The 23,979-nt window shown below is 40.3% G+C and overlaps 1 protein-coding gene across 3 annotated transcripts in view; it reads left to right on the top strand.

Moving 5' to 3' along the window:
- LOC134349388 (drebrin-like) overlaps positions 1-23,979 on the top strand; it is a 203,423-nt gene that overhangs the window by 172,863 nt on the left and 6,581 nt on the right. For 2 of the 3 annotated variants that reach the window (XM_063053610.1, XM_063053609.1), the window contains exons 10-14: positions 1,201-1,315; positions 5,680-5,802; positions 13,949-14,092; positions 19,489-20,201; positions 21,540-21,624. In XM_063053610.1, coding sequence (XP_062909680.1) covers positions 1,201-1,315; positions 5,680-5,802; positions 13,949-14,092; positions 19,489-20,201; positions 21,540-21,624 — 1,180 coding nt within the window. The remainder of the gene's footprint in view (positions 1-1,200; positions 1,316-5,679; positions 5,803-13,948; positions 14,093-19,488; positions 20,202-21,539; positions 21,625-23,979) is intronic. The other variant, XM_063053611.1, reaches the window with a different exon arrangement.

Consider the following 23,979-nt stretch of genomic DNA (forward strand, 5'->3'; position numbering starts at 1 on the left):
AAAGGAGGAGGATATAAACAGATAAGGTTGGGAATCATCACAAGAACAGGTGGAGATAGGGAAACTGGAGAATGGAAAGGGGTCCTTACATAAAGCCATTATTAGAAGAAATACAATCAAGGTAACCCTGTAGTGGATATTGGTTGCTAAGCTATTGCCTGGAGCAAGTAGAGAAAATGTGAAGATGGGACCAATGTGAAGGTGGAGATCAGCAGCAGAGTTGATGAAACTTTCGACTTCAAGACAAAAGCAGAAAGCATTGCCGATAGAATCATCAGTGAATTAAATACAGAGGTAAGGGAGTGGACTGGAGTGGGACTGATACAATAGATGTTCCATGTAGAGCACACCACAAAAAACAGGATTGCTGAGGCAATTAAGAACAGATCTGACAGAAATTTAGCTAGTAACTGCAGCTGAATTTGGAATGGAGCCTAGCTCTGTGATGCACCCTGCTTCTCATTTTGACTGGTACAAATTGACTTTGACAAACTGCTGTTACGCATAGGTTCCCATAACAACACCTTTAATTTGCAGAACTTGAGTGGTATCAAGATATTTTTTTCTGTGTGAGATTGATTCAACCCAGCAGAAAAGAGTAGTGATGGAAGAGGAGAAGATGAACCTCTGATTGAGGGAAGGACTATTCCTCCCAGAATGCTTTGGTTCATTGTTCATCTCCACCAGTACCCACTGCCTCTCTCAGGTCAACTGCATCCAGAATTACTCGAGATACAACAGCTTCCCTCCTACATCCTTGTTTTCTACCTGGGCTGCGAAAGCCTTTCCAGATGAAGTAGTGATTTGTACTGCTTCCAATGTAGTGTTCTATATTCCATAAAGCTGACTTTTCAGTGGGGAAACCAAATAGAATCTAGCTGACTACTTCATGGATCTAAGTTAACAATTTCACAATACAGGCCAGTGTTAAACCCGATTCTGAGCTCGATTAATTCTGTAAATGTGATCCAGAGCCTCCAGTCACCTGTCACCTTTTCCATCTGATTCCTACTCCAAGCTCTACACTCTTCCAGTAAAGTCCAGTGCAAGCCCTGGGAACAGCACCTCATCTTCCATTAATTCATATGGTGTGAAAGATGATTAGTCTAATCTTCACAACCAAGCGTGTAAAAACGGCAGAAATGTATTAAGATAGCCATTCTCTGTTCAGTAGGCACTCTGTTTCTCACTTCTTAACAGGAAGCTGCCGCCCTTATTGCACTGAGAGATGGAAATCCAAGGGAATTTTTTAAGCAGCGAGAAAGAGCTATGACAACGAGTTTTGAGACTTCACATATTTCAGGCCAAAGACCAGGTATGAAACTATCTCAGTGTTCCTATTGCACATCTTCAACCCCTCATTCCCTTGGGCCTCTCATTCTCCATGAAAATTCCTTCCCTCGAAATGGCAGAGTTAATGGTTTTGTCCGTTCTGTTATCATCAAATCCTTTTTCAAGATCAGTAAAAATAAAATGGTTGATCACATTGCAACCTGCTTAGATGCTTTTTGAAATTATTATGATGAGGTGATCAACATCAAGGTATAAGCTCAACAACATAACAAAACCATCTGCCACTCAAACCACTAAATATCTGTAATTAATATTTCTGTCTTGATACTTGATTGCTGCAGACAACATCAATGATTCACTTGGACTATAATCACATCAGCCAAATGAAAGTGGCATGCAGTAATATCTGATTGTTTTTCAATCAACTAAATTGTTTGGACGGCCAGTAAAGTAACCTGTGTAAAGAATGGAATTAATCATGTTGAATGACTTGGTCTGGAATTATGCAGAGTGCTGTGATTGTTGACAGGTAAAACATTTAAAATTGGCGATTGAATCGAGTGATTCAGCTGGAAAAGTTGAGGGAAAACCGGAAGGACATACAGGGAAGAAGAACACTCAGTTATCTCAAGTGAAGTAATAAAACATGGGGTGAAGATGTAATCAGCTGGACCAACTGATGTAACTGAGGCTGGGATGACTCATGCATATATATGATGGTTAGTTTAACTGGTTAAAGTTGAGCCACCTGTGGACAAGTTGAACCATGTTTGGAGAAGTTTTAATGTTAATTGAGCAACCCAAAATGTTCTCATACAGTGTGCACTTTGGGCCATTTTTCATGGTACAATTAACAAGTGAAATTGGGATTACAAGTTCTGATGAACAGGGCTCCACTGTATTAAATATCTTCCTGATGTAAAGGTTTATGGTTGGGGCAGAAGCAGCACTCAATCAGCACTTGTTGAAGTTGCTGTCCATTACACTACACCTGAGTTTGTAACAAGGTCATAGTACTGTACTTTTTTAAATAACAGAGAGGTACTTTGAGGGAGGAAGATGCCAACAACAGGCAAACTATTAGTAAATGCTAAATGACATTAAATAATGAAACCCACTCTTCTGAGCTTTTCTTCAGCACTGTATGTACGGTTTGGTTTTATGATATATCTCAAACTGAAAATGAAGGAAACTGATGTTTAAATGTTTCAATGTCTGATAATAACAAACCTTCTGGTGATGTAAACTGTTTGAGATACTTGGTTGAAGTATGTCAAACCTTTGGAAGGAGAAGTATCTTGGATCATTGTTTTAAAAGCAGAGAAGGAATTCATAAGGCCCCCAGTCATCGGTGGTAGTTTCAACCCTACTTTACAACACTTGTCTTGATTTTTTCTCTTCATAGTGATGCTGTCAATGGAGTGAGACTCCAAGTATGCATCAAGCACCAACCTTCCCAAAGCTGCACTCAACGATGTGACATCACTACATTTAGTCTGGGACCCGCTTCCCAATAGTACTCAGCTATTTGGGACTTTCTCGTTAACACAAGGCCTTCTCCACATCTTATCTATAATTAGAATGTGGGTTTCACCTATAATTAGTATGTGGGTTATCCACACTACTTACTGTCCTGTGATGGAGCATGATTTTCTTGATGATGTAATAAGTGAATGTTGGAAAAATGCTTTAAACTTTGGGCTATTTTACTGTGGGTTCTCAGTTCTCATTTAAAGTTACATTAAGAATCATCTCCACAATTCCATGCTGTTTTCCTATCATGGAAATCAGTGATCTGATTATTGTATAATTTTCAATCTTGTCCTTTTTGATATGTTGCATAACTGCTTATTCCATCAGGTTTTTGTGCCACTCAATGGTCTTCTGCAGCCAAAACTCACTCCTCAAACCGGCAATCAATCTTAATTTCTTAGGCAGTCCCTTGGAACTAAAGGTGACTTACATTCACTCAGGTTTTGTGGCTTCTGAAGTGGGGGCCACAGTCTCTTCCACATTTGGGAAGGTATGGTGTCTAACTGGAGGCTGCTGTGTGGTTTGTAAGATGCTTTTGCCACTTACATTGGATATTTTTGGGTGCTTCGAATGCAGGGCCTTGAGGTTCCGGGCTCAGGTTTTCCTGAGAGTCAGTAGGGATGTTACATTTTTCAAGGCGGATCGGAACACACCTTTGAATTGTTTCACCTCTGTCCACCTAATGATCTTTTCCTTTCCTAGAGATTGTAATGAATGTTTGTGTCCAGTGTCTGACATTGGGCAAACAAAGTTATAAGCTGACAGGGTACAACTCAGGCCTCAGTGCCAAGGATGCTGACCTGAAAGAGGATACTGACTTTGGTTCACATATTTTTCTGGTGAACTTGGGGAATTTTGTGGAGATGATTTTGTTATTTTCACTCAAGGTACCATCAACAGGAATCAATCCTGCCCAGCAGACTATGTTACTGCCAGGGTTTATCCCAGCCAGGGTAATATAAAGTCTGATGATGGCAGTCTACATTTATGATACTGGATGTTTGTCAATTTCAACAGATTGTATTCATCACTATACATGTCAGCATATCTAGCTGAGTTTACAGGGAATACTGTTGTTAGCTTGTGGCACTTATCCGTGTAAGCGGAACAAGTGCTACACATGCCCTTACACTTCCTCCTTTTCCACCATTCAGGGCCCCAGACAGTCCTTCCAGGTGAGGCGACACTTCACCTGTGAGTCGGCTGGGCTGATATACTGCGTCCGGTGCTCCCGATGTAGCCTTCTATATATTGGCGAGACGCGACGCAGACTGGGAGATCGCTTTGCTGAACATCTACGCTCTGTCTGCCAGAGAAAGCAGGATCTCCCAGTGGCCACACATTTTAATTCCACATCCCATTCCCATTCTGACGTGTCTATTCACGGCCTCCTCTACTGTAAAGATGAAGCCACACTCAGGTTGGAGGAACAACACCTTATATTCCGTCTGGGTAGCCTCCAACCTGATGGCATGAAGATTGACTTCTCTAACTTCCGCTAATGCCCCACCTCCCCCTTGTACCCCATCTGTTATTTATTTTTATACACACATTCTTTCTCTCACTCTCCTTTTTCTCCCTCTGTCCCTCTGACTATACCCCTTGCCCATCCTCTGGGTCCCCCCCCCTTGTCTTTCTTCCCGGACCTCCTGTCCCATGATCCTCTCATATCCCTTTTGCCAATCACTTGTCCAGCTCTTGGCTCCATCCCTCCCCCTCCTGTCTTCTCCTATCATTTTGGATCTCCCCCTCCCCCTCCCACTTTCAAATCTCTTACTAGCTCTTCCTTCAGTTAGTCCTGACGAAGGGACTCGGCCTGAAACGTCGACTGTACCTCTTCCTAGAGATGCTGCCTGGCCTGCTGCGTTCACCAGCAACTTTGATGTGTGTTGATTGTGACCAAGTGATGTTTTTTTAATTCTCTGGGCATTGTTTTGTTGGGAACATCCTCTGCTATGGACCTGTGGACTGTCTACTGCTCTGATCATACTGTGCAGGAAGGATCAAAAGGACGGAAGTGAAAATTCAACATCTTCCTGCAATCTCACTGAGAGTGATTTTCTTTTGTTTTTATTTTGAAAAACTCTTTTAACAAGTGCAGCCCAAACAATTCAAAAATTGTGCAGTAATCTCTTGAAAGCAGAACACTTTCTCACAGTGGTGAACAAGTGTTCACACGTTATCTAGAGGGATATAATGATTTCTAGTACAGTGGAGCAGTGTTATTATCATACCTGGCTTAGAGTGGTTGGAACTGACTTCATAAACTAATTGGAAAGCCAAAAACTGCGAAATTGATTGCATCAGAATGTGAGCGGGGAGTTGAGTAAATTAGAGGGTGAAAGTAAATGAGATAATGAAAGGGGAACTAAAGTAGCTGAGAAAAGGGGATTTAAAAAAATTAACAGTATAAAATGGATATGGGAAAAATATGGTAAAAGAGAAAATCAATGGATAAGGGGAAGCCATGAAAAATGTATATACAAGGAAGGGGAGAGTATTAAAACATGTAATTTCTAAGATTGTGATGGTTTGGAACCATTTTAGTGCAAAAGAAATTAAGTAATTCTTCAGTAAATGGTAGCAGCTCAGATTTAATATTTTTCCGAGATGAGGTGACTGGTGAATTAAGCAGCATTAAGAGAATAGCCAAAACATTTTCAGTGACAGCAGTAGCAATGCATGAAAAGTGTCATTTTCTTTTAATTATATACTGTCTTTGGAATGGTATGACAATAAATGGGTTACACTGTATTAGTTGCATTAACCACCTCATCAATCCCTTTTGCTACCCCTTAACTCTCTTATTTGCTGTTGTGTGTTACTGACTGATGTGACACATTCTCCCCACAGGTCGAGTGAACAGCCCCTTCCTTAAGAATCAGAACAGTCTGCCCGAGCGATCATGGTCCCCTCCAAGATCCCCTTGCCCTCGAATTGCTGCTAGCCATAGCCCCTTCCAGTCTTACCCCTCATGTATGTATATACTTTCTAATTAAATATAGAGTATCATGTTTCTTTGAATAGAAGCATGCACTTTCTACAGTATGGAGACTCTTATGGGCTTCCATACACTGTGTAGCTTCTAGTTTACTAAATAGCTTTGCATTTAAGAAATGATGCTGCAGTTTTAAATCAAATTCTAAAGCCCCTGACTTGGAGCCATAAGAAAACAGAGAGCGGTCTCATATTGAAACAAGATGAATTATCAGGGGAAAATTAAACAAGCAGATTTGGTTATTTTTAATACTGACGATACAGCACATAGCTCTGTTCCCAATGTCCTCTTGTCAGAGAAAGTCACTTGAACTTCCACAATGCTGCAGGTGCAGAAGGAGGAGAGGGGCTACGTCAGGAGCAGTAAACACTAGTCAGTATGGACTGAAGTCATTGTTCTGATGATGTTGCAAGATTTGAATGACCCTTTGCTTTTATGTGTGACAAAGGACCATGTCTGTCCCTTCTGGTGGATGGAAAAAGTCTCTGAACAGGTAGATTTATTCTCTTACAGACAATTGATATTAATCTTTCACTGAACAGCACCAAAACTGCTTGGTGTCCTCCATTTCTGTGCCTGAGTGCATTCATCTGATATACTCCAAATGCACAACTTAAAAGATCAGAGCTTTGGAAAGAATTGAATATGTGCGTACCTTTGATATGGCCATGTCTTCTTATCCTCATGCTTTTGTTCATCAAGCATTCTGTCTCAATTAATCTCTGCCAATGAAACCAGCCAGGTTTCTCACACTCATGCACAAGCTCCCTCCAACTGTGATGAGTATATCTGGCTTTGTACTCTATTACTGTTTGTACAATTTGTGATAATGTATAAATCACATTAATAATTGAAATGGTTCTCTGATCATAGATTCTTAAATTACCCACTGTACTGATGTAGGTTGATAATGATTGAATGAACTCTAATTTAGAATTTTTAAAAGTTGAATTGTTTGAAATATAATGGTGTGGGTTTGACTTTTCCTTGTGTACAGTGTTTATTGATGCCCATTTGAACCCATTTAAATTTGGACATATTCTTTTGAGAAGTGGCAGAAACTTGGGCATTATTTGACACTGGAAACTTGTGTGTAATTCTGCAATATCTAAGTCAAATTGTAGCGAACCTAACAAGAAGCAGCATCAGAAAAAAAAGCAATGGACTTTCTACTACCATTTCCCATTCTGCGTCTATTTTAATGATTAATTTCCTTCTCAGTTGGACAATGAAGTTTGATGATACCAATGCCACTGTTACTTCTCATGAGGTGTTGCTGTGTGTTCACTCCACTGCAATGTGTGGCACTTGGCCAAGTGGTTGAGGCGTTGGACTAGCGATCTGAAGGTTGTGAGTTCAAGCCCCAGCCGAGGCAGCACGTTGTGTCCTTGAGCAAGGCACTTAACCACACACTGCTCTAGTCCACCCAGCTGAAAATGGGTACCGGCAAAATGCTGGGGGTTAACCTTGCAATAGACTGTTGTCCTATCCGGGGGAAGTCTCGTACTCTCAGTTGCTTCACGCCACAGAAACCGGCATAAGTACCGGCCTGATGGGCCACAAGGCTCGGGACAGACTTTAACTTTAACTAACTCCACTCAATAGTATTGGCAATTTAAAATGTACATAATTGATTTTAAAGACCATTGAAAGTTCAGGGTTCTTGAAAGATGTTGACTTGAAAGAATCTGGCTTGCTTTGGTCCCTGATGGTCTTTTGGTCACAAATCGTTAGTTGCTACTGTATGAAATTTGCTTTTAATGAATTAGTGCTTTGTCAGCAACAAATGCACACCGACAACAGCTCTCATGTGTACAGGATATTAATAAGAAAATTTCATTATAATTTTTCAGCATGATAAACACCTTATCGTAGGTAACTCACTCGTTATTATGCCTTGTAGATCCAACCTTCTGCTCCAAAAGACTGAACATTGCTAACATGTCCAGGAGCTAGGCAGAAATTTAGCTAGAACAAAGGTTTTCTGTCTTTGTTAGAGTTAAATAACTTCAGATTATTCCAAACTATTGCAATTTAATTTGTAGATAGCTAGTCTCTAAAAGGTTACTATAAATTGAAGATCATAAGGGTTCTATAAAATTTAATTAGGGAATTTTAATGTATTCAGGCAATGTAGCTGGTATGTGATTTTTATAATGTTTTCTACTGTACAAACATAGTAAGGAGCAAAACTGTGAGATGTTCCCTCTCGCACCCCTCTGTGCTTAGTATGCCATAAAATCACAAGCTGTTGCACAGCAAAGACAAAACATTAGCTTTAGCCTTCAAAATGATATTTGCCTTATTTATTAAGCTGGGGAATTCTACTGAATAAAAGATGACGCAGCGTCATAAACAGAGTTGTATTGAACTTAACAAAGAGCAACACCAAACAAAAATTATGGGATCTCTACTTCTATTTGTCGTAGCTTCCATTTTTACAAGTTGTATCCTTCTCATTTGGACAACAAGACCCAACCTATGACATATTGCCTTGCACACAAGGGTTCAATGAATTTACCTGATATTTTAATGCCATTGCACCAGTAAGAAAGAAGTGGGCTTTTTATTTATTCATATTTCAGGAGATAGGCAGGCCAGAATTTGTTGTCCATCCCTAAATGCTTTAGGTTTTACTTTTCTTGAACCACCATAATCCTTCCGGTGAAGGTTCTCCCACAATGCTGTTGGGGCATAATCTTTCAGGGTTTAGATCCAGAGACAGTGATGGAATAGCAATATAGTTCCTACTCAAGATGCTGTTCAACTCAAGGAGACAGCAAATGGTGGTGTTCCCATGTGCCTGAATTTCTTGCCCTTGTGGTAGATGTCATGAATTCAGGAGGGACGTAGTTTGGTATAGCATGAGCAATTAAATGGAGTCCACTTGTAGAAGCCTAGTTGATCAAAACCTCACCAACTACCTACTACACACTGCACAAAGCAACCACTGTGCACCGGTAATGGATGAGATATTAATCAAGAGGGCTTCTTTTGTTCTGGGTGGTATCATTTTTCTTTGGTGTTTTTGGGTCACATGCATCCATGCCAGTCTCAGATGCTCTTTGATAGCTGGAAATTAGCTGAATCCTGAAAGTTGTCCACTTGCTTGGTAGGGGACTTGTGCAAATCCCAAAACGCTCTGCAAGGCAGAAGGAAAATTAGCCATTTTTTAAAGAAGTTATTTAGATAACTGCAAAGGCAATGAATCTGCATTTTTTAAAAAAAACTTGCATGTATTGAATTGTGTTGGGAAAAGGTGTTAAAGTGAGAGAGTAATAATAGACAGGGTGGGTGCAATAATGAAAGTGGGGCTGTAGGAGATGTTGCTTTATCTTTCCTTGGGCCAGTGTACTTTCAGCTTAAAACTCATGTACGTGACATAAAGGGTCTCAGCCTGAAACGTCGACTACTTGTTCCCCTCCATAGACCTGCTGAATTCCTCCAGTTTTGTGTATTGCTCCGGATTTCCAGCATCTGCAGAAACTCTTATGTTTATCATAAGCATATGTAAGGTTGCATTTTTAAAAAATTTGTTTTCTGCATTTGCTCCGTTTCTTACGGTATTTCAGCTTTTGTATATCTCTTGTTATTTGCACACTTCACCACCATCTCTCAGTCAGTACCACACTACTGCTTTCATTCAAGGCTCCATCCTATCACAGGCCTTCCTTTTTTGCTGTCATCTTCTTTGACTTAAAACTAGTTTCATTTCTAACTTCAAAGTTGCTGGTGAATGCAGCAGGCCAAGCAGCATCTCTAGGAAGAGGTACAGTCGACATTTCAGGCCGAGACCCTTTGTCAGGACTAACTGAAGGAAGAGTTAGTAAGAGATTTAAAAGTGGGAGGGGGAGGGGGAGACCCAAAATGATAGGAGAAGACAGGAGGGGGAGGGATGGAGCCAAGAGCTGGACAGGTGATTGGCAAATGGGATATGAGAGGATCATGGGACAGGAAGTCCGGGGAGAAAGACAAGGGGGGGGGGAACCAGAGGATGGACAAGGGGTATAGTCAGAGGGACAGAGGGAGAAAAAGGAGAGTGAGAGAAAGAATGTGTGTATAAAAATAAATAACGGATGGGGTACAAGGGGGAGGTAGGGCATTAGCGGAAGTTAGAGAAGTCAATGTTCATGCCATCAGGTTAGAGGCTACCCAGACGGAATATAAGGTGTTGTTCCTCCAACCTGAGTGTGGCTTCATCTTTACAGTAGAGGAGGCCGTGGATAGACATGTCAGAATGGGAATGGGATGTGGAATTAAAATGTGTGGCCACTGGGAGATCCTGCTTTCTCTGGCGGACAGAGCGTAGGTGTTCAGCAGAGCGGTCTCCCAGTCTGCTTCGGGTCTCGCTAATATGTAGAAGGCCACATCGGGAGCACCGGACGCAGTATATCACCCCAGCCGACTCACAGGTGAAGTGTTGCCTCACCTGGAAGGACTGTCTGGGGCCCTGAATGGTGGTAAGGGAGGAAGTGTAAGGGCATGTGTAGCACTTGTTCCGCTTACAAGTATAAGTGCCAGGAGGGAGATCAGTGTGGAGGGATGGGGGAGGAACGAATGGACAAGGGAGTCGCGTAGGGAGCGATCCCTGCAGAAAGCGGGGGGTGGGGGGGAGGGAAAGATGTGCTTAGTGGTGGGATCCTGTTGGAGGTGGCGAAAGTTACGGAGAATAATATGTTGGACCCGGAGGCTGGTGACTTCTCTAACTTCCGCTAAGTCCCCACCTCCCCCTCGTACCCCATCTGTTACTTATTTTTATGCACACATTCTTTCTCTCACTCTCCTTTTTCTCCCTCTGTCCCTCTGAATATACCTCTTGCCCATCCTCTGGTTTCCACCCCCCCCCCGTCTTTCTCCCCAGACCTCCTATCCCATGATCCTCTTGTATCCCCTTTGCCAATCACCTGTCCAGCTCTTGGCTCCATCCCTCCCCCTCCTGTCTTCTCCTATCATTTTGGATTTCTGTCTCCCCCTCCCACTTTCAAATCTTTTACTCACTCTCCCTTCAGTTAGTCCTGACGAAGGGTCTCGGCCTGAAACGTCGACTGTACCTCTTCCTAGAGATGCTGCCTGGCCTGCTGCGTTCACCAGCAACTTTGATGTGTGTTGCTTGAATTTCCAGCATCTGCAGTATTCCTGCTGTTTTCATTTCTAACTTGTCTGTTTTGGCAGAAAGTCATCAATTTGAAACGTTATGTCTGTTTGCTTCCAATTTATAGATTAACCAATGCAAATCAAATTCTATCCATCACATTAGTGGTGCTGCATAGCTGTGGTGTGTCCATCTATAACATGCCTTGGAGCAATTTACCAAAACCTGTTCAGCAGCAATTCCAAACTTTTAACTGTCTGCCAGTGGATGTGTGAGTCCAGCACTAGCTTCTGGTTGCCCTCCAGTGTGCCTACCGTCCTGACTTGATAATGTTTAGTCAATCCTTCGCTGACACTGCCTGGGAATATGAGGGCTCACTCTAACAGCACTGTGAGAATATGTTCAGTACAAGAATAATTCAAGATAGCAGCTCACCATTTCTTCCTCAGGAATAATCAGAGATGGACAAGGAATTCTAGTTTTGCCAGTAAAATCCTGCATTCCGCAGACGAGTTAATGCCCATGTTTTAAACTTTAAGACAGTGCAGATGTACTCAGGCTAAACTTCGGGCCACAATTCTGAAATATGGTTGCTGATCAGGCGGCTTTAAAAACATCTAATGAAAGAGTTTCCATGGTTCTTTCCCAGTTTCACAGCTAAGGCCCGTGGAAGGTCACGAGAAATGCTCTAGAGATATTGCTACTCTTTACAGTTGCTAATGTGCTTTAATTATGGATTCCACTAATGTATTGACTGCAGTCAGTCAGAAAGTACATCGAGCGTGTTTGGAAAGAAGTTTAATAAAGATAATGTTGGGGTTGATAAAATAAGTTGTTTTTGTATTTTGAACAGAACTGTATAATGTAACCAAGATTTATTTGGTGCAAAAAGGGGTCCAATGCTTGGAGAGGTTCTATGGGTAGCATCATGTTCAGGTACTTTACCATCTAACTTTTCTCAGTAAACAAACCTGCATAGTAAGTTTGGATGATTTATTCATTTTTCGGAAGCATCATAAGCCAACCTCCCTCTTGAATCCTAGCTTCCAACAGAAAATATGAAAGAATGGCCAGAAATAAGGCTTCTGATTAATTCTGTTCCTGGCATGGATAAAGCTGTCCTAGTCAAGAGCATGTCGCTCAAGCACAAAACTTGCAGAATTTCATGCTTCGGTTCTCCTCATTTATCAGTGCATTTTTTCACTAAACCATTCAAGACCAACTCTACTATTTCTAATATATCAAGCCACTGTTTTGCATGTAGTTATTGCTGATTTTACAGTCACCTCGCAAGTCAAACACTGCAGGGAAAGTTTTGAGGTGACAAACAATATTAAATGCTACTTTGAAATGTGTTAGGGAGAGAAATGTGGGGAGGTTGGGTGAAATGGTTCAGGTATGTGACAAAAATGTCTTTCAGAGCATCTATTATCGCTCATATCTGAGCTTCCAAATTAAATACTTTCTTATGAAGAGGAATTGAATGTGGGAGGATTTATCCAAATTAATACATACTTTGAATCTTCCAAGGAGATACAACCTGTGTTTGATGTTGATCATGTTAAATGATTGGAAAGAACATCTTAGTTAAAATTATGGTAAATATGTATGCATACTACTTTCACTTAGTCCCTCAAACTGGAAAATGTTCATTTATGGAATATTAATGGCTGGTAAGTTAGAAATTTCTGAAAACAAAATAATTTTGTTGTGGAAGTTCCAGTGATGCAATCTTCATTTCATCATCAATCCTACTATTCCATGGTACAATCTGTTGGCTCGAGGAGTGTTTTATGTATGCACATGTGGCTCACTTGAAGCTTGCCTCCATCCCTACCTATCACTCTCAGCTGCTCCAGTGATTCTGCTTTTTGTATGTGTTAGTGCTTCATTCAGCTGTCCTGCAGTCCATAATGCTTCCAAGAAGCTTTGCATTCCCACTTTTTTTGTCTCTAGAAAGTACTTCCATATTCCTATGATACACATATGTGAAAACCAGTTGCATTTTCCTCTCCTGCATGCCACAGGAAGTGATTTCCATCTTCCTATTTTTGTTTACTTCGAAGTAAGTTTCATCTTCTCTGAGCCAGAAAAGTAGTTCCATCTTTGTCTTCTGTTTGTGCATTAGAAGGTAAGATCCATTTCACTAACTTTCAGAAAAGTACCTCCCCCCACATTTTCTCTCGAGTTCTGCTCTGTTCTCTTGAATGCCCCTAAAGGTAAGCTGTCATGAGCCTCAAAAGCAACTTCATCACCTATCTGGCCAGTAACTTTATATTACAAGTTTTACTTGATTATCATCCTTGCATATTGTTTGTGTCCAAACTTTTATCTTTCAAGATGAATTTGGATTCTGACAATGCAAAGAAAAGATGTCCCTGATACTGTATTGAACCAGACAAAAGCAGTCTTTTATAATCCTTAGTCCAGGCTGCACTAAAAGAATTATTCTGCATCATTTTCTGTAATGGGTGCAAAGTAATTCATTTTATCTTTTTAATCAATCCTTTAATTAAAGGCAAAACCATACAACAATAAGGTATTTCAGTCCTTAATTATTTCTCTAAAAAAAAATCCTCTGGCATTCTCCAAAGAAAATTTTGATGACTGCTCTCAGAAAATTAAATCCTTCTTTGTATGTAAACATGAATAAATAGTTGTCTGGGAAATATGCTGCTAGGTTGTTATTTTAAAAAGAATTGCTCATTTAATCACAGCTCACTCAAAATATCATTTTGAATTCTACCAGTTGTGGGTGACAGCATGACCATATTTAACCACAAAATATTGTACTGTTAAAGTCCCTTTATTGGGTGAATTGATCATTTGCTGATCCTTTTGAGATCAGTCGGTCCCACAAGTTTTCTACGGTTGCATTAGCAAAAGTCTAATTCACATTTTCTGCATAATTGACAAAGCAATATCTAGATTTTAAAAACATTAAATTATGTTTCATAGTTTTTTTTCTCTTAAGTTTGAGATTTGGTAGTTACTGGAGTTTTAAATGAATTTTTACATTCAACCCTTTACAGACTACCAGACACAGTTTGAATCCACAAGACAGGAAGATGTAACATCCTTCAGTACTCCAGATCCAAGTATTGTTGTGACACCGATATATGAGGAGAATGAAGAGTCTGTAGAGGAAGAAGTTCCAAACTTAATTCTCGATGCAGGTATAGTTGAAGCATGGATCACATTATAAAAGGCATGCAAAAGGAGCAATGTTATGATGGCCATGGAGAATTTCAATATGCAGTTAGATTGGGAAAATCAGGTTGGTGCTGGATCCCAAGAGAAAGAATGTGTTGAATGCCCAAGGCATGGCTTTTTAGAGCAGTTTGTGGTTGAGCCCACTATTGGAGAGGAAATACTGGATCTGGTGTTGTTAATGAAACAGATTTGATTAGGGAGCTTAAGGTAAAGGAACCTAAGGGAGAACCTAACGGAACCTTAGGAGAAGATGATCATAATATGATAGAATTCATCTTGTACTTTTGAGAGGAAGAAGCTAAAATCAGATTATCAGAATTGCTGTGGTGTAAAGAGAACTACAAAGGCATGAGAGAGGAGCTGGCCAATGTTGATTGGAAACGGACACAAACAGGGATGATAGCAGAGCAGCAATGTCTGGAGTTTCTGCAAGTAATTCAAAAAGCACAGGACTGGTTCACCTCAAGGAAAAGAAAGGATGAGGCAAAGATGGCTAAGAAGGGAAGTCAAAGACAACAAAAAAAGCAAAACAGAGAGCATACAGTATAGCAAAGATTAGTGGGAAGCTTTTATAAACAAACAGGAGACAGCTAAAAAAGTCAATAAGGAGAGAAGAGATTAAATTTGAAAGTAAGATAACTAATTAAATAGAAGAGATTTCTTCATATATAAAAAGTAAAATAGAGGCAAGACTGGATATAGAACCACTGGAAAATGATGCTGGAGAAGTTAGTAATGGAGAACAAAGAAATGGCAGGTGAATTTAATAAGAATTTTGCATTACACCTCATTGCGGAAGATCCCAGCAGTATGCCAGAAGTTCGAGAATATCAGGGCAGAAGTGAGTGCAGCTACTTTCCTAAGGATAAGATGTTTGGGAAGCTGAAAGGTCTGAAGGTAGATAAGTTGCCTGGACCAGATGGACTACATCCCAAGTTTCTGTAGAAATTGTGGAGGCAGTAGAATTGTTTTTTTCAAGAATCACTAGATTCTGAAATGGTTCCAGAGGACTGGAAAATTGCAAATGTCACTTCACTGTTTAAGTAGGGGGGAAGGCAAAATAAGTGAAATTATATGCCACTCAGCCTTACTTCAGTGGTTGGCAAGATGCTAGAGTTCATTATCAAAGATGAGATTTTGGGGTACTTGGAGACATATGATAAAATAGGTCAAAGTCAGTATGGTTTCCATAGTGCTTCAAAAACCTGTTGGAATTCTTTGAAGAAATAAAGCGGAATCAACAAAGGAGAGTCAGTGGATGTTGTTTAATTGGATTTTCAGAAAGCCTTTGACAAGGTGCTGCATGAGGCTGCTTAACAAGATAAGGGCTCAAGAAATTACAGGAAGGCTACTAGCATGGACAGAAGATTGGCTGACTGGCAGGAGGCAAAGAATGGGATTAAAGGGAGCCTTTTCTGTTTGGCTGCTGGTAACTAGCGATATTCTACAGGGGTTCGTGTTGAGACAGGTGCTTTTCACATGATATGTTAATAATCTGAAAGATGAAATTGATGGCTTTGTGACCAAATTTGCAGATGATACAAAGATAGGTGGGGGCATGCAGTGGTGAAGAAGCACGGAATCTGCAGAAAGATTTGGACAGATCAGGAGGATGGGCAAAGAAGTGGTAGATGGAATACGGTGCAGGGAAGTATATGGCTATGCACTTTAATAGAAGGAATAAAGATGTAGACTATTTTCTAAATAGAAAGAAATTCAAAAATCAGAAGTGCAAAGGGACTTGAGAGTCCTAGTGCAGGACTCCCTGTAGTTTAACTTGCGAGTTGAGTTGGTAGAAAGGAAGGCAAATGTAATGTTAGTATTCATTTTGAGAGAATTAGCATATCAAAGCAAGGATATAATGCTGAGGCTTTAAGCATTGGTCAGATCACATCTGGAATACCGTGAGAAGTTTTGGTCCCCATATCTAAAGATGTGCTGACATTGGGGAGGGTCCAGAAAAGTTTAAAAAAATGGTTCAGAAAAGGTTTACAAAAATGATCCTGGGAATGAAAGCGTTAACATTTAATGGTTCAAGGGTTGAACTTACTGGTGCTTAGAAGAAAGAGGAGAGGTCTCATTGAAAGCTATCAAATATTGAAAGGACTAGATAGAATGGAGTTTAGAGGATGTTTCCTACAGTAGGCGAGCACAGTCTCAGAATACAAGGACATTCCTATAGAACAGAGGTGAGGAATATCTTTAGCTAGAGGGTAGTGAATCAATGGAATCCATTGTCACAGATGACAATGGAGGCCAAGTCATGCATAAATTTAAAGTGGAGGTTGATGGTTCTTGATTAGTTAAGAGTGTCACTGGTTATCAGGAGAAGGCAGAAGATTGAGGTTGAGAGCCATGATTGAATGGCAGAGGAGACTTGATAGGCCAACTGGCCCAATTCTCTACTCCTGTCTTATGGTCTTTGAAAAATATGGATAGTTTATACACAGAGGTTTGTTTGTAAATTTGGATTCCTGCCTGACGTGAATCTATCAAACAAAGCCTACAAAATAATAGGGAAGTTTCCTCTGTTACAACTAATAATAGCCTTTTTTCCTTTTGTTCTGCTGAATCTCTGCCGAACATTCTGCAATCTATTTAAATTCCTTTACAGTTAAAGAGGACTCAGAAACTCAGTGAAAACACAACCTGAAAACTAATACCAAATTGGGTCATTGGCAGTCTAGGATGGCTATCAGTGGGTGCCACAGTATCATAGTGATTAGCACAACAGATTTCAACTCAGGCCATCAGAGTTTGCAGATCAATTCCAGCGTCATCTGTAAAGGAGAGTGTACCTCCTGCGTGTTAAACGTGCGGGGTTTCCTGGGTGTTCCGGTTTCCTCCCACAGTCCAAAGATGTACAATTGGTCATTGTAAATTGACTGGTGATTCGGTTAGGGTTAAATCAGTGTTGCTGGGATGATGGGGTTTGAAGGGCTGCAGGGCCTACCTCACATTAGATCACTAAATAAATAAATTTAATCCAAAATCTGTGTCATATAAAGGATGGCACACTGCCACGAGTGGTGGCATCTTTATCAGCCATTGCTTTGGAAGTCCTTCTCATAATTTATTTAAACTTATAAACATTGAGGCTGTAAATTTTAGCAATTACAATGACTTTCTCTGTGAAACATGCTATTCTAATACGTTGATGAAATCTTACAGAAGAAATCTGAGTGCAAAAGAATCCACAAATGTATGTAAGGGTTGTCTTCATTGTTGTTCAAAGTGACACTTATACATGTATACTCTAATTTGTTTTCTGGAAAACTGATTAATCATTCTATTAAGAAAAAACTTGCTTAACCTCGGAAGGACTGGGAGGATAACAGCTCATTGAGAACCATGGGTGGATTAGTTCAAAGTTAAAAGTATATTTATTATCAAAGAATGTATACATTATACAACCTTGAGATTCATCTCCTAACAGGCAGCCACAAAACAAAGACACCAAAAAGAACCCATTAAAAAAAACTAAAGATTGTCAAAACCCAATGTGCAGAGAAAGAAAGCGAATCATGCAAACAATAAAGGCAAGCAAATAGCGTTCTGAACGGAAGTCCATAAAGAGAAAGACTGTCCACAGACACTTTGTTCAGTGCAGAGCAGAGCAGTGATCTGGAATGGCCTGACCCTCAACTTAGGCCCCAGTCGTTCCAGTCTCTTCGGTACACTCTGGGGCCTGGACCCCGCCACCTTGGTTCGGCCTGTGCCCGTCCTTTCCAATTCGGCCCAGCACTTCAATCGATCGAATCTTGGGTCTTCCTCGCTCTCGGCAATGGGCCCAGTTTTGGCACATCGAATTGCCTCCAAGTCCAAGGGGAAGTTACGTGCTAATGTTTGTGGTGATCATTTGCCACCAGCCAGAAGTCACTAAGATTCACCAGTGCCATCTGAAACCAAACATTTATAATAAATTAGACTATGGTTACAGCAAATATACTGTATTGCTCTCGTATGTTCAACATGCATAGCACTTTTCAGTGCAATGTACAGATTATTGAGTCTGGCAATAAATGGGGGAAATGTGAATCTCTCTATTTAAAAAAAGTTTATCAGTGCACAACTAAATCCAAAAGTAAGAATATTAACTAACTTTTAACAAATCACGTGTTTAAACTCAGCTATAATATTGCATTATATTCTAGGTACCAAACAGATGATGCCAGGGCTGAGGAGGAGATTTACCAGAATAACTTTCAGAGTGAGAGAGTTCACTTCTTAAAAGAAAACTAGAGAAACTAGAGTTGTTCTACTTAAAAGCAAATAAATATGACTAAGTAAAGATGTTCAAAATATAGGGTTTTAATATTGAGGACGAGTAGCAATATCAAATACAAGGGCAAAAGTTTATGGTGACTTAGGCTTATGGGCATCTTAAGGGTAAAACTTTTGCACAGAGTGATTGCCACCGATGTGCTGCTACTGAAGATAGTGGAATCACATATGATTACCATGCTTAAAAGGACATTCTGATACAGGCATACAAAGATACAGTCCTAATGTGGACAAAAGGATTTATATAGATGAGCAAAAAAACAAAACTAGCGTAATTGTACCATGTGGAAAGGTTCGTTTCAGTGCTTTGTGCGTATGACGGTCAGTCGCTGTTTGCATTGTCAGGCAATGGGAACCAGATCATTTAACAACATAATTAGAGAAAGCACTCCGAGAATTTATACACAAGTTAGCATGATCAGCAATGTTTTGCTTACAAGACAGAGAGAGAGATGAATTTAGTTGTAAATTTCTAAAGGGAATAGTATAGAAACTTAAAGGAAAATAATCAGTGCTATGTTAATAGATCAGCGGAATGAGATCAACTGAAGAGCTCTAAAAGCTGGCAGAGACATGATGAGCCAGATAGCCTTCCTCTGTGCTGGAAGATTCTGTGACAGGGTGAGAAGAAAGGTTAGCGTTTAATTCTTAAGATACAGAGAAAAGAACCAGTGTACAATTGTGAGCCAGGCAGGAGGGGGCAGTATATGGCTTTCTTTTTGACTGGCAGAAAGAGTGGTGTAGAGTATATAGTTTCATGAAACGAGACTTCACAGTGTTGCATGTCCTCTCTCAAAGAGTAAAAAAAGTGTTTGGATACAGTTGACCAAGGAAATCTATGAATTCAAATCTCTGTGCTTTTTAAGTTTTCATTGCCTATGCTATCAAGTCTACAATCTATTTTAGTATGTTGTATTCTAATGGGTGGAGAGTGGCATGAAATTCAGTACAACAAAGATGGAATAAGTAAATGGAGGACCTTTACCCAAAGGGTCAATGGTGTTATCAGGAAAATGTGAATTGAGGAATACCCTGCATTTAATATCATGATTCTTTTTATTTGTGGTCAATCTAGACAAGGCTGCACCTATCTTTCAAGAAAACCCACCTATTCTGTGTGAAGAGCCACTGCCAGCACAGATTGTGCCAAACTATACTGATGAACCTGGTCTGGTAGATGTGGATGCCCCAAATCCTGTATGGCCTGAGGCTCCCAGCTTTGTACATACTGAAGAGTTGGTGCACGTTGAGCAGGGAAGTTTCACAAGTACTAAGGAACAAAGCCTTGTAGACATTGGGAAGCCACAAACAAATGATAATTTACCAGAAGTGAATGAGAATTTACTGGACCTTTTGGAGGCCAATGGAATAGATCAGCTACCATCGGAATCACACCACAGTGAGATAGCAGAGAAGCCATTGATCAATACCAGTACTGATGAAATGGAATTGATTTTAGATATGAAAAGGCCGCCACTGGATGAGACACTTGCAGACATTGATGCAAATAGCCAACCACTTGTGAACTTGCAGGAGTCAGGGCAGTATGCGGAACTAGAGCCCACTGAACGAGGGAAACAGCAGCAGCCGCTGAACAGTGGAGGAAATGACGAAGACAACTTGCTGTGTTTTGATAACAATGAAGGGTTACCAGCGCCACCTCCAGACTGCCTTGATTCACAGAACTGGGAGAATATTCCAAGCCTCATAGAGCTCGAAGGCTCACAGCAGATGAGTGAAGACTTTTGCTTTGGAATGCAGGAATTGCCCAAGCCCCAGGATGTAGAGGTAAGCTGGGGTTAAAAGGATAGTTGCAGTGCCAAAGGACTCATTGTGGTGCTTTAAGCTACAGCAAGTGTATGGAGTTCAACTTCTTGATTCCCTTATTCTGGCTCTATGATATTAATCAAAATATGCCACAGTGTCAAGGTACAACATAATTGGACAGAACCTCATACCAACAGAAAAGCAGTTTGCAAATAGTAAGCAAATCTCTTTCTCTAAAATTGAGCCTTGAGCAATCATCATCTTGTGTCCTTTCATTTCTTGATTGGTAAGGATATTATCTGAAATAACTGAAGATTGAATAGATTTCCATAGGGTGTGAGCCGCGAGTGTACATCTTATGATTCAACACTGCACCGACATTCATTCAGATTAGATATTTACCTTGTGTTAGAAATAGAAAAATATTATACAGTACATCATACGGTTCTAAAGATTAGACATATTGTTGAGGCAGAATAAACTGAGGTGCTGAAAATACCATAACCCTACGTGAGTGCGTCCAACACTAGCACTGTCTTTACAGAACAAACATTCTATGAAATCATCGACTTGCATAAATAAGCCTAGAATAAATGAACCCTTCTTCCTCAAGATGTGACCTGATACAATCTAGTTCACTAATACCTGTACTCATTTTGTCCATTTGTTTGAGGGAAGAACTTTCTGAACCCTTTATCTGTGCATCTATATCCCAAATGGGACTAAATAAAATGTTGGTTTTGTCAGTATCTAAGCCAGAATCTGTTCTCAGTGCTTCCAACTATAATAATACAAATATAAAATTAATTGCAAAATTGATGGCTAAAATCTAGAATGTCCTGCTTGAAAGATTGCTAGCAGCAGCTTTAATAGTAGCTTTCAACAGGGAATTGCCTATAGATTTGAGCTTTAGAGATTAATTAGAACACCATAAATTGGAGCATGATGCATTGGCACACTATTAACAATACTTCAAAGAGCCACTACTGGCAAAATGAACCAGCAGCTGTCTCCTGTGATTCTATTTCAAATCAGAGGAGGGTGGAAGTGGTAGGGAGGCAGGTGCTCTATGCCGAGTCACAGATGGGGACAGGAAGGGTGCTAAATTTCTATATTTTTCTCATTTTTAAAATCTCACCCAGTTGATCTGTTTCTTTTTCTTTCCTCAGGGATGTATTTTTGACAGCACAAATTGCATTAACAAATAAAAAGTAACTTAAAACCCCAGTCAGAAAATTTGCTTCGAAGTTAAATAATCCTATAAAGCACTGTTGTTTTTACCTGAATAATTTTAGACACACTTCAGTATAATATCTTGCTGCATCTTCTAACTTAAATTTTATGGTTTATATTCTATAGGCAGTTGAAGATTTTTTTAATCCACCACAAGATGAATATATCAAATTCCAATCACGTGTAGAGGAAACTGGCAGTAAAATCCCAGGTGAGAAGCTGGCTTTTTTTCTTCATTAGCAATATTGTTTTGCATTTTTTTGAATGTCCTAAAAGCCCTTTGATTACCATGCTACTTTACACATTTCCTCTATCATCTCAAACATTCCATTTTTGTGAACTCCAAAGAAGACTGATTAGGATGTCCAGGATATTTTTGGCTTCCCACCTCCTCAGTCAAGATATTCAGATTTTTTGGATGATTCAGAGAAGATGCCAAACTAATTTTCAGTCCAAGCCAAATTCATAAACCACCACACCTCCATCATGAAATTCAAAGCTCAAGGAATTTTGTCAGAGTGGGAACTGATTATTCAGATGCTCCCTCTATAATTTGGGATCTTCCCTGTCCTACATTTGTACCTGCACTTTTCACCTTTGTTTCTACCTTTCCCTATCCTCTTTTTGGTCATATTGCTCTTGAGACTTTCCTCCTCTTCCTTTCACACCATTTTCACTCAATGGTTCCCTGCCCTGGTGTTGCAAGTGACTCCATTTCATCATCTTTGTCCTGCCACTCGTCTGCTAAGCCACCTCTTCAGGAGCAGTTATGACCTTTCAATTGCTGTACTCCTGAACCAGCGTGGATAATTTCACTCATCTAAACTCAGAATTGATTTCATAACCCCGGGATTCACTTTCAAGGACTCTACAACTCATGTCCTAAGTATTATTTATTTACTTATGTTTTCATTTGCACAGCTTGTCTTTTGCACGTTGGTTGGTTATCAGTTTTCTATTGCAAATGTGTAGTTTTCTATTGATTCTATTGCGGGTCTCTCTGGCTCAGAGAGGAATGGGGGAGAGGCCGAGTGCAGTGGAGATAGGGGCTTAATAATTAGAGGAGCAGAAAGCAGATGCTGTCAATGTGAAAAAGACACCCAGCTGATCTGTTGCCAGGGTCAGGGGTGTCTTGGACCAGGTCCATGGGATTCTAAAGGGGGAGGGTGAACAGCCAGAATTCATGGTACAAATTGGTACCAATGACATGGGCAAGAAAATGGAGGAGATGCTGAAGAGAGAATATAGACAGCTGGGCAGAAAGCTGAACTGCAGGACCTCCAGAGTAGTAATTTCTGGCATACTATCTGTGCCACTGAGGGTAGGAACAGGATGATTTGGCAAATTAATGCATGGCTGAAGAATTAGTGCAGGGGTATGGTTTCAGATTTCTGAATCACTGGAATCTCTTGTAGGGAAAGTATTACCTGTACAAAAAGGATGGGTTATACCTGAACCCAAGGGGGACCAATATCCTTGTGGGCAGGTTTGCTTGAGCTGTGGGGGTGGGTTTAAACTAATTTGACAGGGGGATGGGAATTTGGATTGATACGGCTGAGGATAGGGCAATTGGTATACAACTAAATGTAATATATAGTGAGACTGTGAGGAAGGAAACATAGATAACAGAGCAAAATTACAGTCGGTGAGTTAAAGTTTAACAGGCAGCCAAAATCAGAAAGGGTGATAAATGCAGGACTGCAAGTGTTATATTTGAATGCATGCAGTATATGGAATAAGGTAGATGATCCTGTAGTGCAGTTAGCGATTGGCAAGTATGATGTTGTGGGCATCACAGAGTCATGGTTGAAAAAAGAAAACAGTTGAGAGCAGATCACCCAAGGTCACACATTGTATCAAAAGGACTGACAGGAAGATGGAGAGGGTGGAGTGGCTCTATTGGTAAAAAATGAAATCAAATCCATTGAATGAAGTGACATAGGATCAAAGGATGTAGACACCTTGTGGGTAGATTTAAGAAACTGCAAGCGTAAAAAATCCTGATGGGAGTTGTATACTGACCTCTGAACAGTAACCAGGATGTGGACTACAAATTACAACAACAGGTAGAAAAGGCATGTAAAAAGGGCAATGTTGTGAAGATCATATGAGATTTCAATAGGCAGGTAGCTTGGGAAAATTCTGTTTTTACTAGATCCCAAAAGAGGGAATGTGTAGGACGCCTATGAGATGGCTTTTTAGAGCAGCTTGTGGTTGAGACCACTAGGGGAAAGGCAATTCTGGATTAGGTAATGGCCCAGATTTGACTTGGAAGCGTAAGGTAAGGGAAGCCTTAGGAGGCAGTGATCATGATAATATGATAGAATTCTCCCTGAGTTTGAGAAGGTGAAGTTAAAATCAGATGTATCAGTATTACAGTGGAGTAAAGGGATTACTGAGGCATGAGAGAGGAGCTGGCCAGAGTTGATTGGACAGGGATACGAATAGGGATGATTGCTGAACAGTAATGGCTGCTGTTACTCTAAAGGGAAGATGAGGCAACTGTGGCTGACAAGGGAGGTCAAAGACAGCATAAAAGCAGAGGGCATATAATAGAGCAATAATT

The sequence above is a fragment of the Mobula hypostoma genome, chromosome 7 (assembly GCF_963921235.1).
Source record: "Mobula hypostoma chromosome 7, sMobHyp1.1, whole genome shotgun sequence".
Classification (NCBI taxonomy): domain Eukaryota; kingdom Metazoa; phylum Chordata; class Chondrichthyes; order Myliobatiformes; family Myliobatidae; genus Mobula; species Mobula hypostoma.